This window comes from Vigna angularis, chromosome 5, assembly GCF_016808095.1.
Source record: "Vigna angularis cultivar LongXiaoDou No.4 chromosome 5, ASM1680809v1, whole genome shotgun sequence".
Taxonomy (NCBI): Eukaryota; Viridiplantae; Streptophyta; class Magnoliopsida; order Fabales; family Fabaceae; genus Vigna; species Vigna angularis.
This window is the reverse complement of record NC_068974.1, coordinates 6,384,445-6,398,560: the sequence shown is the minus strand read 5'-3', so window position 1 is coordinate 6,398,560 and position 14,116 is coordinate 6,384,445. Positions and strand designations below refer to the sequence as shown.

General features: G+C 35.1%; 1 protein-coding gene across 2 annotated transcripts; it reads right to left on the bottom strand.

Moving 5' to 3' along the window:
• Window positions 1-1,648: 1,648 nt before the first annotated feature.
• On the bottom strand, window positions 1,649-6,017 carry LOC108340345 (G-type lectin S-receptor-like serine/threonine-protein kinase At4g03230). 2 transcript variants are annotated; one of them, XM_017577647.2, is made up of 7 exons: window positions 4,592-6,017; window positions 4,045-4,182; window positions 3,775-3,971; window positions 3,451-3,661; window positions 3,118-3,355; window positions 2,895-3,042; window positions 1,649-2,243 (listed from the first exon to the last, which is right to left on the bottom strand). In XM_017577647.2, the coding sequence occupies exons 1-7, from the start codon at window positions 5,835-5,837 to the stop codon at window positions 1,920-1,922; spliced, it is 2,502 nt and encodes an 833-aa protein (XP_017433136.2). In that variant the 5' UTR covers window positions 5,838-6,017; the 3' UTR covers window positions 1,649-1,919. The 2 variants fall into 2 exon arrangements, with proteins under 2 accessions (XP_017433136.2, XP_017433139.2); XM_017577650.2 differs by having other exon boundaries at window positions 4,133-4,182; window positions 4,592-4,681.
• Window positions 6,018-14,116: the final 8,099 nt, after the last annotated feature.

Below are 14,116 nucleotides of genomic sequence, written 5' to 3'. Positions count from 1 at the left end.
AGGGTCACAATAACGGGGGTTACTGGGTTGACTATGACAACCAGGATTGGGTTAAACTCAACTAGACAATATATCTGGAGGATACCTGGAGTGTATAGGGATACCAAGAGTGGTGAAGAATACTGCATAACTAGGAGTGAGTGAAATCAATCAGGGTCACAGGGGTTACTAGGTTGACTACGACAATCATGAGTGGATTAAACTCAACTAGACAGTGTATCTGGAAGATACTAGAAGTGTCTAGAGATACTAAGAATAGTGAAAAATACTATACAACCAAGAGTAGGTAAAATTTAGTCAAGGTTACAATAATGAGAGTTATTGGGTTGACTACGACAATCAACAATGTCAAAATTCAATTAAGGTTTCGACATTTTTCAAATTCAACTAATTAGAGATCTTTTGATTGCCCTTGAAACGAGTTTCCATGTAGTTCACACACCTTCCACAGCAAAGTAGGACCACCATCACCAACACCACAAAACTACTACCGTGACTACACGCAATCAATAGAAGGACTACAAACAAGGGAAGAAAAACGAGTGAATGAAGAAGAGTGAAGGTGTGATAGATATAGATGCTTTATAAACTTGATTAAATTTGAGTTGGCAAAAATTTGAGTTTGGATAACATTTAATTATACATATAAATTTAATTGAAAGGGCAAAATTATAATTTAGGAGATGCAAGAAGAGGAGTTGCTGGGTGAAGGGTGAAGCACTCACTCAAAAGCTGCATAAAGAGGTCACCTCCTTACCTTTTCTAGTTTGAATTTAAATTAAATTGATAATGTCTATTTCTGCACTTATTCGGATCTTTCCTTGAAAGTGAAAGTCTCCAAATTTTGCACAGTCAAACTTGTGAGTTTATTTTTATTCTTTTCTTTGAATGCATTCCAAATTTGAAGAGCCTAATCTGAGACTTCCATCAACAAATCTTTATGAATTTAATATTTATATTCTTAGCTATTTATTACTTATGATAAATTAGTATGTTTGTCTCGTCCACCATGTTTATTCTTGACATGACAAACTTTTATACGTAAAAAAAATAAAAAGTAACTAGATCCATTAAATGATTAATTAAATAAACATAATTTTTTGCAAATGAATATTTCTTATTAAAAAAGAGACACTTAAATTTATAAATATAAAAAATAGATATTTTAAATTTTACCTTTTTATAAATTACTCTCGTTATTTTGATATAAATAGATAGTTTAAAACTTTAATTTTTTTAAACATTATTAATAATAAACAATACAAATTTTACTTTTTTTTTACAATTATATAATCTGGATATGAAATTAGATTTAAGTGATTTATTTTAACTAGAATAATTCATTAATACTCTTCATATATATTCTTTCGTAACAATTCCTTTTTCATGTATTAAAATATAATAAGTGAATTTAATAAAGAAAATAATGATAAGAATAAAATCGTAGACTCGTAGCTATCTTATTCTTTTAATTAAATTTTATTATGCTTTAGTATTTGGAAAAGTATACAGTTTAACAATCATTTACAACAAATTTAAAATTTAAGATATCCATAATTACAGAAGGAGAGGAGACTTGGATGCATTTCTTTTTCATAAATTGTGAAAAACATATTTCTCCCAAATTTAATGGAGGAACAATATAACAATAAAGCAATAAGAATTCAAAATCAGCTAGATTGCTTCCAGGTTCCAACATTTTACTTATATGTTGCAACCTATCATCAGTTATAATCTTAAAAAAAGTACAAGATCCATCATCCAAATAAGTATTTTAAACATCATTTAACTGTTGGAATCAGACTCAGGCTTTATTATAACCTGATTCGGTGGTAAATATGAAAGGGAATAGAAATTGATGGTCAAAACTTTAAACAGAAAATCTAATCTAAGAACTAGAAGAGGAGTTTCATAGTCACTCATCTTGCTTCCAGAATTGTATCTGTCATAACATTCACTGAAAATCTTTCTGTGGAGGAGGAGGGCAATGATGAACTATGATCACCTCTGACCTTAAGGAATGCAGGTGGTTTAGGAGAAGGAAGGGGCACAGTGTCATTCCCAATCATTGATACAACATCAGACATGGTTGGCCTATCTTCTGGACTTTCTTGAACGCAAAGAAGTCCTATGTTCACATATCTTGGCACAGTATGCAGACTGTTATTACTTAAATTATCACTGTCATCTAATGCACTATCCATTAGATCCAGTCCTGAATTTCTCGTCCAAAGATCCCAAGCCTTCAAGATTTAACACACAACAACCTCAAAATTAGAATGTTTGGAGCATACTCTGGTATGGCACTATGATTTTGTATACTTCATCGTATGATCAAAATTCAAGTGAGTCTAAATTGCACATTGATAAAAATGAGAAAATTGAACACCATATAAGAAATCATACCATAAACTTATCATTGTCTTAGTTAGGCTTAAAAACTCACTTTCTAAAATGATATCAGAGCCAGGTTAGAGTCTATCCTAGCGACTTCTAAGTGGGCATTTCTGTTTCCACTCGTTGTCGGACCGCTATCAGATTACCCATTAATTTCTACTATCACGCACGAGATGTCTATACCTCAGCGTGAAGGAGGTGTGTTGGAAGTCTCACATCGACTACAGATAAGGCCAATTTATAATATATAAGTGAGGTGTAAACCTCACCTTACAAGCCGGTTTTGTGAGGTTGAGTTAGGCTTAAAAACCCACTTTTTAATAGTATTGAGGTTTTAAGTTAAAAATAGTATCTATAATGAATCTTTTCTCGAAATAGAAAACTCATTAGGCCATAAATACCATTTGTGAAAAGGCTTAGAGCATGCACAAATCATGAAATCAATTTGAATGTGAACATGCAAATGAAGAACAAATGGATGGGACCTAGAAACTCACATATCCAAGAAGATTGAAGGAACTCGTTTGATAAAAGCCAGTATTCTTCTTGCCACTTACAATCTCCAACAAAAGGACCCCAAAACTAAACACGTCAGATTTTACTGAGAAAAGTCCTTCTAGAGCATATTCAGGAGCCATGTAACCACTGAACATAAGGTAGATTAATTAGTAGATGGTTGATCATGTAAAGAAAACCACTGGTTGTAGTTAATTGCCTTACTATGTTCCAACTATTCGGTTTGTATTTGCTTGAAGCTCATTATCACCAAATATTTTTGCCAATCCAAAATCTGATATTTTGGGATTAATATGGCTGTCCAACAATATGTTGCTAGCTTTTAAATCTCGGTGAATGATCCTGAACCTGGAATACTGATGAAGATAAAGAATTCCTTGGGCAATCCCATCGATTATTCTGATTCTTGTTCCCCAATCTAGCATCTGTTTCTTTGTAGCATCTGCTATGCACCATTAAAGATGTCAGAACCAAAGTTTAAGTTTGAGAGATGGGATGATATTTAAGAGAGTTAAGAGACAGTAGGATGATACAAACCAAAAAGGAAAAGATCCAAACTTTTATTAGGCATAAACTCATAAATGAGCATCTTTTCATTTCGATCAATGCAGCAACCAAGAAGTCTAACAAGATTGTTGTGTTGGAGTTTTGCAATTAACAAAGCTTCATTTCTCAACTCTTCCCATCCTTGACCAGATCTCCGTGACAGTCTTTTCACGGCAACCTCATCCCCATTAAATAATGTACCCTGTATTTTCTTATCTTTTGTAAAACTCACATATATGGCGTAGTAAAAGCTGTTTATACGAAGAGGATATATTATTTGCACTAAAAAAAATTGCCGAGAGTTTAGGAGCATGCCTTGTAAACGGGTCCAAAGCCGCCCTCACCAAGTTTATTTTCATCTGAGAAATTATTAGTAGCAGCTGCAACACTCTCGAAACTGAACAAAGGCAATTTCACTTCCTTCTTGACTTTGGCACTCCTATCTGATTCAGTAAGCTCAGAATCTTCAACTTTCATGCTGATGCTTATATCAAAATGGAGCAAATCTTCGCCTGCAAATTGAGGAAAATTAGTTCATAAGTTAACATACTCTGAATTTACTTGGAAAACTTGTTTCTTTCTTACCTTTTCTCCTCTTCTTTCTAATCCAGTAAACTAAAAGGCCCAATATAAGAAAAGCTAGAAAGGAGATCAATATAACAATCAGAATTACATTTTTGCTAATAGTATATCCCGGTTCTTTTGCTCTTGTTGTGTTCGAACCTGCAGAGAAAATTTATCAACTATGAAAATCCATGTGTTGACTGATAAGTTTATCTAAGCTGTGAAGTGAAGAGACTCAAGCGAAAAGAGAGAACTAGCAGTTGAGTGAAAAACAACTTAGGATTCTGTCTTCCTAACTCTCAGAACCACACAAAGCGTAGCCATTCTATTTTTCTTACAAAACCAAATCAAAGGTGTTTATTAATGGATCTTTCAAGTGAGTATAACGAGAGAGACACAACATCAATAAAAGCATAAATTCAATCCACATATAAAAATTGACACTACTCTAACCCAAAATCATATGACAATGGGTTTATAGATTTTTCATAATTCAATTTTCTTATTTTTACTCTACACTTAAATTTCCAACATTTATATCAAAGAAAACGAGGCTTCTTGAACTTACCAGAAATATCGAATTCTGAGGCAGCAAGTCTTAGGTAAAAAATTGGACTGCTATCATCAGAAATGTCCACATCTGTTGAGACGTTCTTTAAATTCAATACCGAACCAAGCCACAACTGGCAATCACGGTTCAAATAGTAAGCGAAAGCAACGCAAGAACAGTTTCTAGAACAAGTACTTTCACACTCTTCTGTTGTACTAATATTCCTGAGACTGTCCAAAGTTGGTGATTTGACATTATAAAGTTGCTTGAATTTATCGTTGGATTCAGCACCGTTACTGCAGGGCGATAAGTCTTTGTTCCTCACACAGCCAGCAGATTTGTTCCCATTGTTCCAAGAATCAGCATCAGAGGGCCTGAAACCATGAAGACAGTCACAAGGGTCACGAGCTTTCGGGTTACAGATGGAAAAGGCTCCACACGAGTTATTAGCACACTTGGATGACTGAATAGAAACCCAATGTTGTTGTTCATCAGACCAATATTCCTGGTTGAGCTCACCAGACACTTCTAGTACCAGCCTAGAGTCATTACCAACTGGCAAACTGAAATAGCTGTTCATAGACATACCACTTCGGCGAATAAAATTACCAATAGTATCATTGTAGTGGTCGTCAATCCAGAACGCATTAGAACCATTGTTGATGATTAGGCTGACCCTGCCCAAATCATATTCGAGGGAAAAAGCTCCTGGGGCAGGGTCATCTGCACTTCTCCATGATTGCAATGACCAAGTGTTTCCTTTATCATGTCCTAGTTTCATTCCGGGTAAAAGGGTGTCCGTCGGATGATCAAAACTCTGCCACAAAATCTGTTTATTTGAGGTTTTCAGCAGTATCAAGTTTCCTGAATCCAAGAGCATGGCATACATACTGAAATTATTTGAAACCTTGTTGACACGGTATGTGACTTGTCCATCCATTATGACAAAATTTCCACCAGGTTGAAAGGTAAGAACTGCTGAGGATGTTTCAAGTGCGTAGTCTCGGTTTGCAACCCACACAACCTTGTTCTTGTCGTTTGGAACCCTTTTATACCGTATACCAACGTAGTACTTGGTTGAGTTATCTCTGACTCTGGTGAAAAAACACAATTCGAACTTCCCGCTGTCAGAAACAACCGAGTCTGAGGTTCCCAGTGATTGTCCTGTTTGCAAAATTTCTCTGTAGGTGACTGCATTAACACAAAACACACAGAGGCAAAGGAATAATGTCAAGCTTGTCGAAGTAGAAGAAGTTAATGCCATACTTAATTCACATTGGTTTGCATTATTTAACACAGTTCGACATATTGGCTGAGAAACCCTCTACGAGGAGTTGAAATGGTTGGTATTCAGGACAGCGTCGGTGGCTTGACTTCAAAAATACAAATAACCCAAATGAACAATATTACACATACATCTGAATTTTCTCCCTAACTATTACACATTTCTTTTTCCGTTTTATCCTTCTCTTCTTATCACATAAGTATGGTAGACTTTTCTTTGTGTCCACAAATATTTTTCAATTATATAATATTCCAAACAATATAAGTGTGTCACCACTTCCCAAGTGAGACTTGGCTTGTTTACTTTAGAAACAGCATTTGGTGGTTTGACTTAAAAACCAGCAACTAACTCGTCAATTGTAATGTCCTACATCTTAATTGTTTCTACGCCTATTACATAATTCTTTTTCTTTTTTATTTCTTTTCTTATCATATATCCTATAAACCCATTATTTTATTCTTTTTCTAGGTGTATATATTAAGTGCTCATTTTTTTTGTTTATAAATCATTTTTTAATAATATTCTAAACAAAACAATATAATGCAACCAACCAAAGTGTGTCACTTTCTTATGGAGTACTTGTTCACTTTAGAAATGGCCACCAGCCCGTGATGGTCATGAGTTTTATTATTCCAAACAAGAAAAGGCAGACAAAAGTGTCACTTTCTAAGTTGGACGGACTTGTTGATGGTCATGAGTTTTATTATTATTTTAAAATAATGACGCAATTAATTCAAATTTGATATTGTACTTTTTTCATGTGCCAGTTATATTTTATGTTTATGGTTAACTATTTAATATCTATACTTATCCATATTTTAGGTATTTGCCCTTGTATATTTAATTATATGATTTACACAAAATTGCACTGTTTGCAGAAACCAATCAAATGAATGCTTGAAACGTTATCTCGAATAGAATTTGTGTCAAATTATGTTAATCACTTGGTTGACGCATGTTAATCTAAAGGTAAAGTTCATTTGTTCTCTAGATTAAAATTGTATGTGAGAAAATCATTATCAAATTATAACTATAAACATAAAGAGTGAAGGAAAAAATTGATTTCATTTTCCAATATTCTCTTCTAGCAGTGTATATTTTTTAATTACAATTTTGAATTAACTCATGTTGTCTTTGAACGAGGCTATTTAATGGAATAATTGATTTATTTGAAGAATTTTGAATTTAAAATTCTTGAAGTAAATTAATTTGTTTGGACAAGGAAATTAAAATTGAGAAATTTTTAAGAAGGTATTTCAAATAAATATAATAATAGAATTGAAAATTCACTAAAAAAAGAATGAAATTAAAATTGTGTAAGTTGTGGAATTCTTTATTAGATAGGATAAAAAAAAGTCTACAAGTTTAAAAAGTCGACGTGTATCGACCTTTAGCTCGAGCTGAGTCGTCTTAACATGTAGCCAAGATTGACTCAGCTCGATTATGAATCACGATTGACTTGACTCAACCTTTAACTAAAGCCAATCCGTATCTATCTATGATTAGGAGCAATTCATCTCGACCTTTTGTCTAACTGACTCAAGCGGTCTCGACCTTTTCTCTAACTAACTCAGTTTGACATTTCGCCTGAGTCAGTTCAACTTAACATTTCAATTTAGGTTGATTGAGTTGGACCTTTGTCGTGGGTGACTTGACTCTACTTTCGACCTGAACCTACTCAGCTTGACCTTCGTCTTGAGCTTACTCGAGTCAACCTTCGACTAATGCCAAAACATCTTTGTTAAGATAAGATCGTTTAGAGACTAGACCGCCTAGTAACTCAAGTTTTGAAGTTTAACAAAACACATTAAACGAAATATTTGTATGAAAAGTTATTTTAAATAGTGTCTAAGAGAAAAATACATTGGAACATCTTTTATAGACGAAAACAAGCTTATAATAAAATTTTCTAGATTATATTGTTTGATGAACAAAGTTTTATAAACAACGTCCAAAATATTTAATGTAATATGCAATACGACCTAGCACTTATCAACATTCAAAATATTTAATGCATGTACAATAAAATGTTTCGATGCTTTTATACCTTGTTCTTGATATTTATGTAGATCACACAAGCAGAAAGACTTGATCATAATTATTGGGACTAAAATAATCGATTAGATTACTGTCTAAGCATAGTAATCAGGTTTAATTAGTTAGTTAGGGTTTTCTAGTTTTATGGTTTTCCCCTTTTCCCCAAGAACTCTATAAATAGAGTTTTCCTCTTTCATTTCCAGTTGTAATAGAGAATATTAAAGACACACCATTACAGAGAATAAAAGAAAGTTTGTGTTTTTCATACCTTTGATGAAGGCCCTCCGCAGATCTTCTTCTTTTCTTCTCCCGACGTCCATGCTTGTGCGCTCCAAGTGAGCTTCGCCCTTCTTCTCTCTCTAAGCCTCCAGAAGAGCCTTGAGCTCTTTCTCTCTCTATCATCTGGCTTCTCTGACATAGACTTGGTCAAGAGATATTTTTATCTCTCGCGGGCTCAAGGAAGTGGGCCTCTCATTTAAAGGCTATTGGGCCTTGTTACCGAATATGGTATTAGAGCAGGTTTAATACCTGCTTTGCTTCGCTGCCCCAGAATTCTTTCCTACTGTTTCTTGGTTTCTTTCTTGGTGTCTTCTTGCTTTTTGCTGTAATGGATCACATGGATCAATCCACCAATCCTGCCAGTCCTTTCTATTTGCATCCTGGGGAGAATCCAAGACTTACCCTCATCTCTCAAGTCCTAAGTGAGACTAATTACTCTTCTTGGAGCAGAAGCATGAGAAAAGCTCTTCTTTCCAAAAAACAAGATAAAGTTCATTGATGGGTCAATCAAGAAACCTCAAAGAAGTGAGGTTTTATTTGATGCATGGGAAAGATGCAACATGATGGTTCTTTCCTGGATTATAAAGACATTTTCTCCACAGATTGCAGAAAGTGTGATATATGTTGAAGAAGCCAAAGAGTTATGGGCTGAATTGAAGGAAAGATTCTCTAAAGGGGACTACTTTAAGATTTCTGACTTACTTCAAGACATTCATTCAATCAAACAGGGAGAAAGAAGTGTTAGCCAATTTTTCACAAATTTAAAGATTCTTTGGGAAGAATTGGAATCCCTTAGACCCATACCCAGTTGTACGTGTGACATTCCTTGCAATTGTGAACTCTCAAAGATTTCTCTGAAATACAGAGAAATAAAACATGTTATATTTTTCTTAAAGGGGCTGAATGATACCTACAACACTGTGAGAATTCAAATCCTCTTAATGGATCCCCTCCCCAACATCAATCGTGTTTTCTCACTCATAATGCAGTAAGAAAGACAAGATTCTGGCACTATCAACCATAACCAGACTGCTAAAACTAAAGTTCTAGCCAATGTTGCTGACAAAAACAACAATTCGAGACCTGACCAGACCTGGAAAAACCAAGGGCGTGGTGCTGGATCACGTGGCCAAGGAAGAGGAAGAGGAAGGAATCCTAACTATGGAAAACAATGTTCCTACTACAACAAAATGAATCATACTGTGGATGAGTGTTATTCCAAGCACGGTTACCCATCTTGGTATAGGAAAAATGACAACAATCAAGACAAAAAGGTTGACTGGAATTCAGCCAATGTCTGCCAGAGCATTTCTGGCCTAGAGAGTGTTCAAGCCACTCATCATCAGGGCAGCACCAGTGCTGCCTTCAACTCTTTTACCCCAGAGCAGATGCACAAGCTTCTCAGAATGATAGAAAAGGTTGATGAATTTACTCATAAGATCAACCAGATGCAGAGAAATAACACAGAAGACAAACAAGGTAACCTTTCTTGGATTATTGACATTGGGACCACTGATCATGTGACCCATGAGAAAAACAACTTTGCCACTTTTTATAAAATTAAGCCCATTTCTGTTAAACTCCCAAATAACTCTGTTATCACTATTGAACATGCATGGACTGTTCAATTCTTTAAAGATTTTATTATTTTTAATGTCCTATATATTCTTGATTTTTCTTTTAATCTAATTTCTGTCCAAAGTCTTATCAAAGACTTAAACTGCAGTCTAACTTTTTCTTCTAAGGTTTGTCAGATAAGGGAGAATTCTACATTGAAGATGATTGGGTGTGTTAATCCTTACAAAGGTCTCTATTACCTACAAGCTTTTCCCAATCCGAACCAAGATTTTGTTCCAAAGTCTGTTTTCTCTTATAAACAAGTTGTTGTAAATTTGTGGCACTATAGGTTAGGCCATCCTGGACACAAGACTGTAAAACAGATATGTGAAAGTTTTCCTTATGTGCAAATGAGTCTTGATATTGTTTGTGATACTTGCCACTATGCTAAACAACATAAATTACCTTTTCCTAGAAGTGTTTCTTTGACCACTGAATGTTTTGAAATAATTCACTGTGATATATGGGGTCCTCTTTCCATTTCTTCTATTCATGGCCATAAGTACTTTCTTACTATAGTTGATGACTATAACAGACATACCTGGGCTTTTTTAATGAACAATAAGGGCCAAACTAGAGATTTATTGCAGAATTTTATTATTAGAGTTAAAAATCAGTTTGATAAAATGGTTAAAACCATTAGGTCAGATAATGGACCTGAATTTAATTGTGTTAACTTGTATGATTTGTATGGCATCAACCATCAAAAGAGTTGTGTTGAAACTCCTGAACAAAATTTTGTTGTGGAGTGTAAACACCAACACATCCTTAATGTGACCCGTAGCCTTCTTTTTCAATCTAGTATGCCTAATGCCTATTGGTCCTATGCTGTCAGTCACGCAGTTTACTTAATAAATAGGTTACCTACCCCCATTCTCAATAACAGAACTCCCCATGACCTTATTTATAATACTCCTCCCACTTATTTGAATTTGAAAACCTTTGTGTGCCTATGCTTTGCTTCCACTCTTGAAAATAACATAAATAAGCTTGACCCAAGAGATAGGAAGGGAATTTTCCTTGGTTACAAGAGTGGTGTCAAAGGTTACATTGTGCTTGACATCAACACTAGAGAACTTTTCATAAGTAGAAATGTTATCTTTTATGAAGACATTTTTTCCTACAAAGACCAGCAAACCAGCAGAGAAATTAATGACCAAGAAGCAAACAGAACTACCTTTCTTAATGATCTTCTAGGCAACTACAATTCTATTGATGATAGGAGACTTGTTGAAATCGACACCAATGATCAAAGGCAAACACAACAAACTGCCACTGACAGCAGTAGCAATGATAACACTGTTGATAGTGAAGAAAATCCTAGTTGCAGGAGATATAACAGAGTTAGAAGGGCTTCAGGGTATCTAAACGACTGTGTTCATCAAGTTAATCAATCCTTATCTATGAAAAACAATTTTAAAACTCCTTATCCCATTTCTGATCTATTGTCTTGTGATTCTTTGTCAGAGAAACACTTGAAGTATACTATGGCCATAATTGCAAATAATGAACCTCACTCTTATAATGAAGCCAAAAACCTGTGTGAGTGGGCAGAAGCTATGCAGAGAGAAATCAAGGCCTTACAGGACAATAATACCTGGTATTTAACACAACTACCTCAGGGAAAAACACCAATTGGTTGTAGATGGGTGTATAAGACTAAATACAAGGCTGATGGCACTATAGAGAGATATGAGGCTCGCCTAGTAGCAAAAGGCTATACCCAACAAGAAGGGATAGACTATTTGGACACCTTCTCCCCTGTTGCCAAACTCACTACTGTTAGATTACTTATTGCTCTTGCAGCCTTAAATAACTAGTTCCTACATCAACTTGATGTGGACAATGCCTTCCTACATGGGGACCTAAATGAAGAGGTTTACATGGAGCCACCACCTAGTCTTAATGTCCATGAAAAGGGTCAGGTTTGCAGGCTTACTAAGTCTCTATATGGACTAAAACAAGCTAGTAGGCAATGGTTTGAAAAATTATCCTCTTTTCTGATTTCTGTCAATTATATTTAATCTAAGTCAGACCACTCACTTTTTATCAAAAAGACATCTACAAAGTTTACAGCCTTACTTGTCTATGTAGATGATATTATACTGGCAGGGAATTCCATGACAGAAATCAATCACATAAAGAGTCTCTTGCATAACAGATTCCAAATAAAGAATCTGGGAGAACTTAAAATACTTCCTAGGCTTGGAGGTGGCCAGATCTAAGAAAGGGATTCATTTGTGCCAAAGAAAATATGCTCTAGACATCCTTGAGGAAACATGAATCCTGGGATGCAAACCATGCTCTACCCCCTTTCTAAGTGATACAAGCTCATTGTATAAAATGGACAGCCACTTGGATGATCCTAGCTCCTATCGAAGACTGATAGGGAAGTTACTCTATCTCACCAATACTAGACCTGATTTGTGTTTCTCTGTTAATTTGTTAAGTCAGTTTATGCAATCTTCCACTAACTATCATTATCGAGTTGTACAACATATTCTTAGGTACATAAAATCTAAGCCTTCGGAGGGATTAATTTTTGCAGCTGACTCTCCAATACACCTAAAGGCCTTTAGTGATTCAGATTAGGCAACATGTCCCAATACTAGAAGGTCTACTACAAGCTTTTGTATCTTCCTTGGATCATCCCTCATCTCATGGAAATTCAAGAAGTAGAGCACCGTTTCCATATCCTCCATCGAAGCAGAGTATCGTGCTCTAGCAGCCACTGTATGCGAAATATAGTGGATCCATTATCTCTTACAAGACCATCAAGTTCAGGAAGTTGGGACTCCTGCTCTCTACTGTGACAATAAATCAGCAAGACACATAGCTCATAATCATTGCTTTCACGAAAGGACCACGCACATAGAGCTCGATTGCCACGTTGTTCGTGAGAAGATACAAGCTAATCTTCTACATCTCCTTCCAGTTCGCTCGAATGAACAGTTGGCTGACATCTTTACCAAGTTCCCTCATCGTGTACGGTTCAGATCCATCGTCCCCAAGCTTGGATTAGTAAGTATACACCATCCAACTTGAGGGGAGGCTATTGGGACTAAAATAATCGGTTAGATTACTGTCTAGGCACAATAATCAGGTTTAATTAGTTAGTTAGGGTTTTCTAGTTTTATGGTTTTCCCCTTTTCCCCAAGAACTCTATAAATAGAGTTTCCCTCTTTCATTTCCAATTGTAAAATAGAATATTAAAGACAGACTATCAAAGAGAATAAAAGAAAGTTTGTGTTTTTCTTACCTTTGATGAAGGCCTTCCGCAGATCTTCTTCTTTTCTTCTCTCAACGTCCATGCTTGTGAGCTCCAAGTGAGCTTCACCCTTCTTCTCTCTCTTAGCCTCCAAAAGAGCCTCGAGCTCTTTCTCTCTCTATCATCTGAAGAAGGTGGCTTCTCTGACAGAGACTTGGTCAAGAGATATTTCTCTCTCTCGCGGGCTTAAGGAAGTGGGCCTCTCATTTAAAGGCTATTAGGCCTTGTTACCGAATAATAATCAATGCACCCAAGAAATGAAATTATAGAAAAACACTAGAAGGCGGGGTTGAATAGTGTTATGAAAAACATTTTCGCAAATGGACGTTTAACAACCTTGATGACGGACGATCTACACAGGTTGTTAGACGCTTGATTTATAAGACACTATTTAAACCAAATATTCAGAGATAGAGAGTTTTTCAAGCATTTAGCAAAACTACTGTAGGTGTTTAAGAAAGATAACTCTTAAAGAAAATAGTGTCTGATGTCAAGAACATTTATAAAAAATTATAACTTCGTAAGCAACTGTAGTGTTTATAAATAAGATGTTTTGTAAAGCTAAAATAATGAATGCACAAATATTTTTATACTAGTTCACTCAACTGAGTTACGTCCAGTTCTTCATTAAGATCTTTAAGAGGGTTCCACTATAATCTCAACAAGATTACAACTGAGTATTAAACCACACTACTCAATCCTAATAATACCTATTACGTTGACTAGAATCAAGTATTAACATCACTCTTGGTTATCTCCTAACCTTTTCTACTTTGAATTTGAACTTAAATTGATAATGTCTATTTGTGGAATTTTTCGGATCTTTTCTTGAAAGTGAAAGTCTCCAAATTTTTCAAAGTAAAAACTTTTGTGAAGTTGAGTTTTTTTTTTCTTTAAATCATTCCAAATTTGAAGAGCCTCGTTTGAGACTTTCATCAACAAATCTTTATGAATTTAATATTTATATTCTTTCCCATTTATTACCTATGATAATTTTCTCTCGTCCACCATGTTTTTTCTTGACTTCACAAACTTTTATACGAAAAAAAAAATAAAA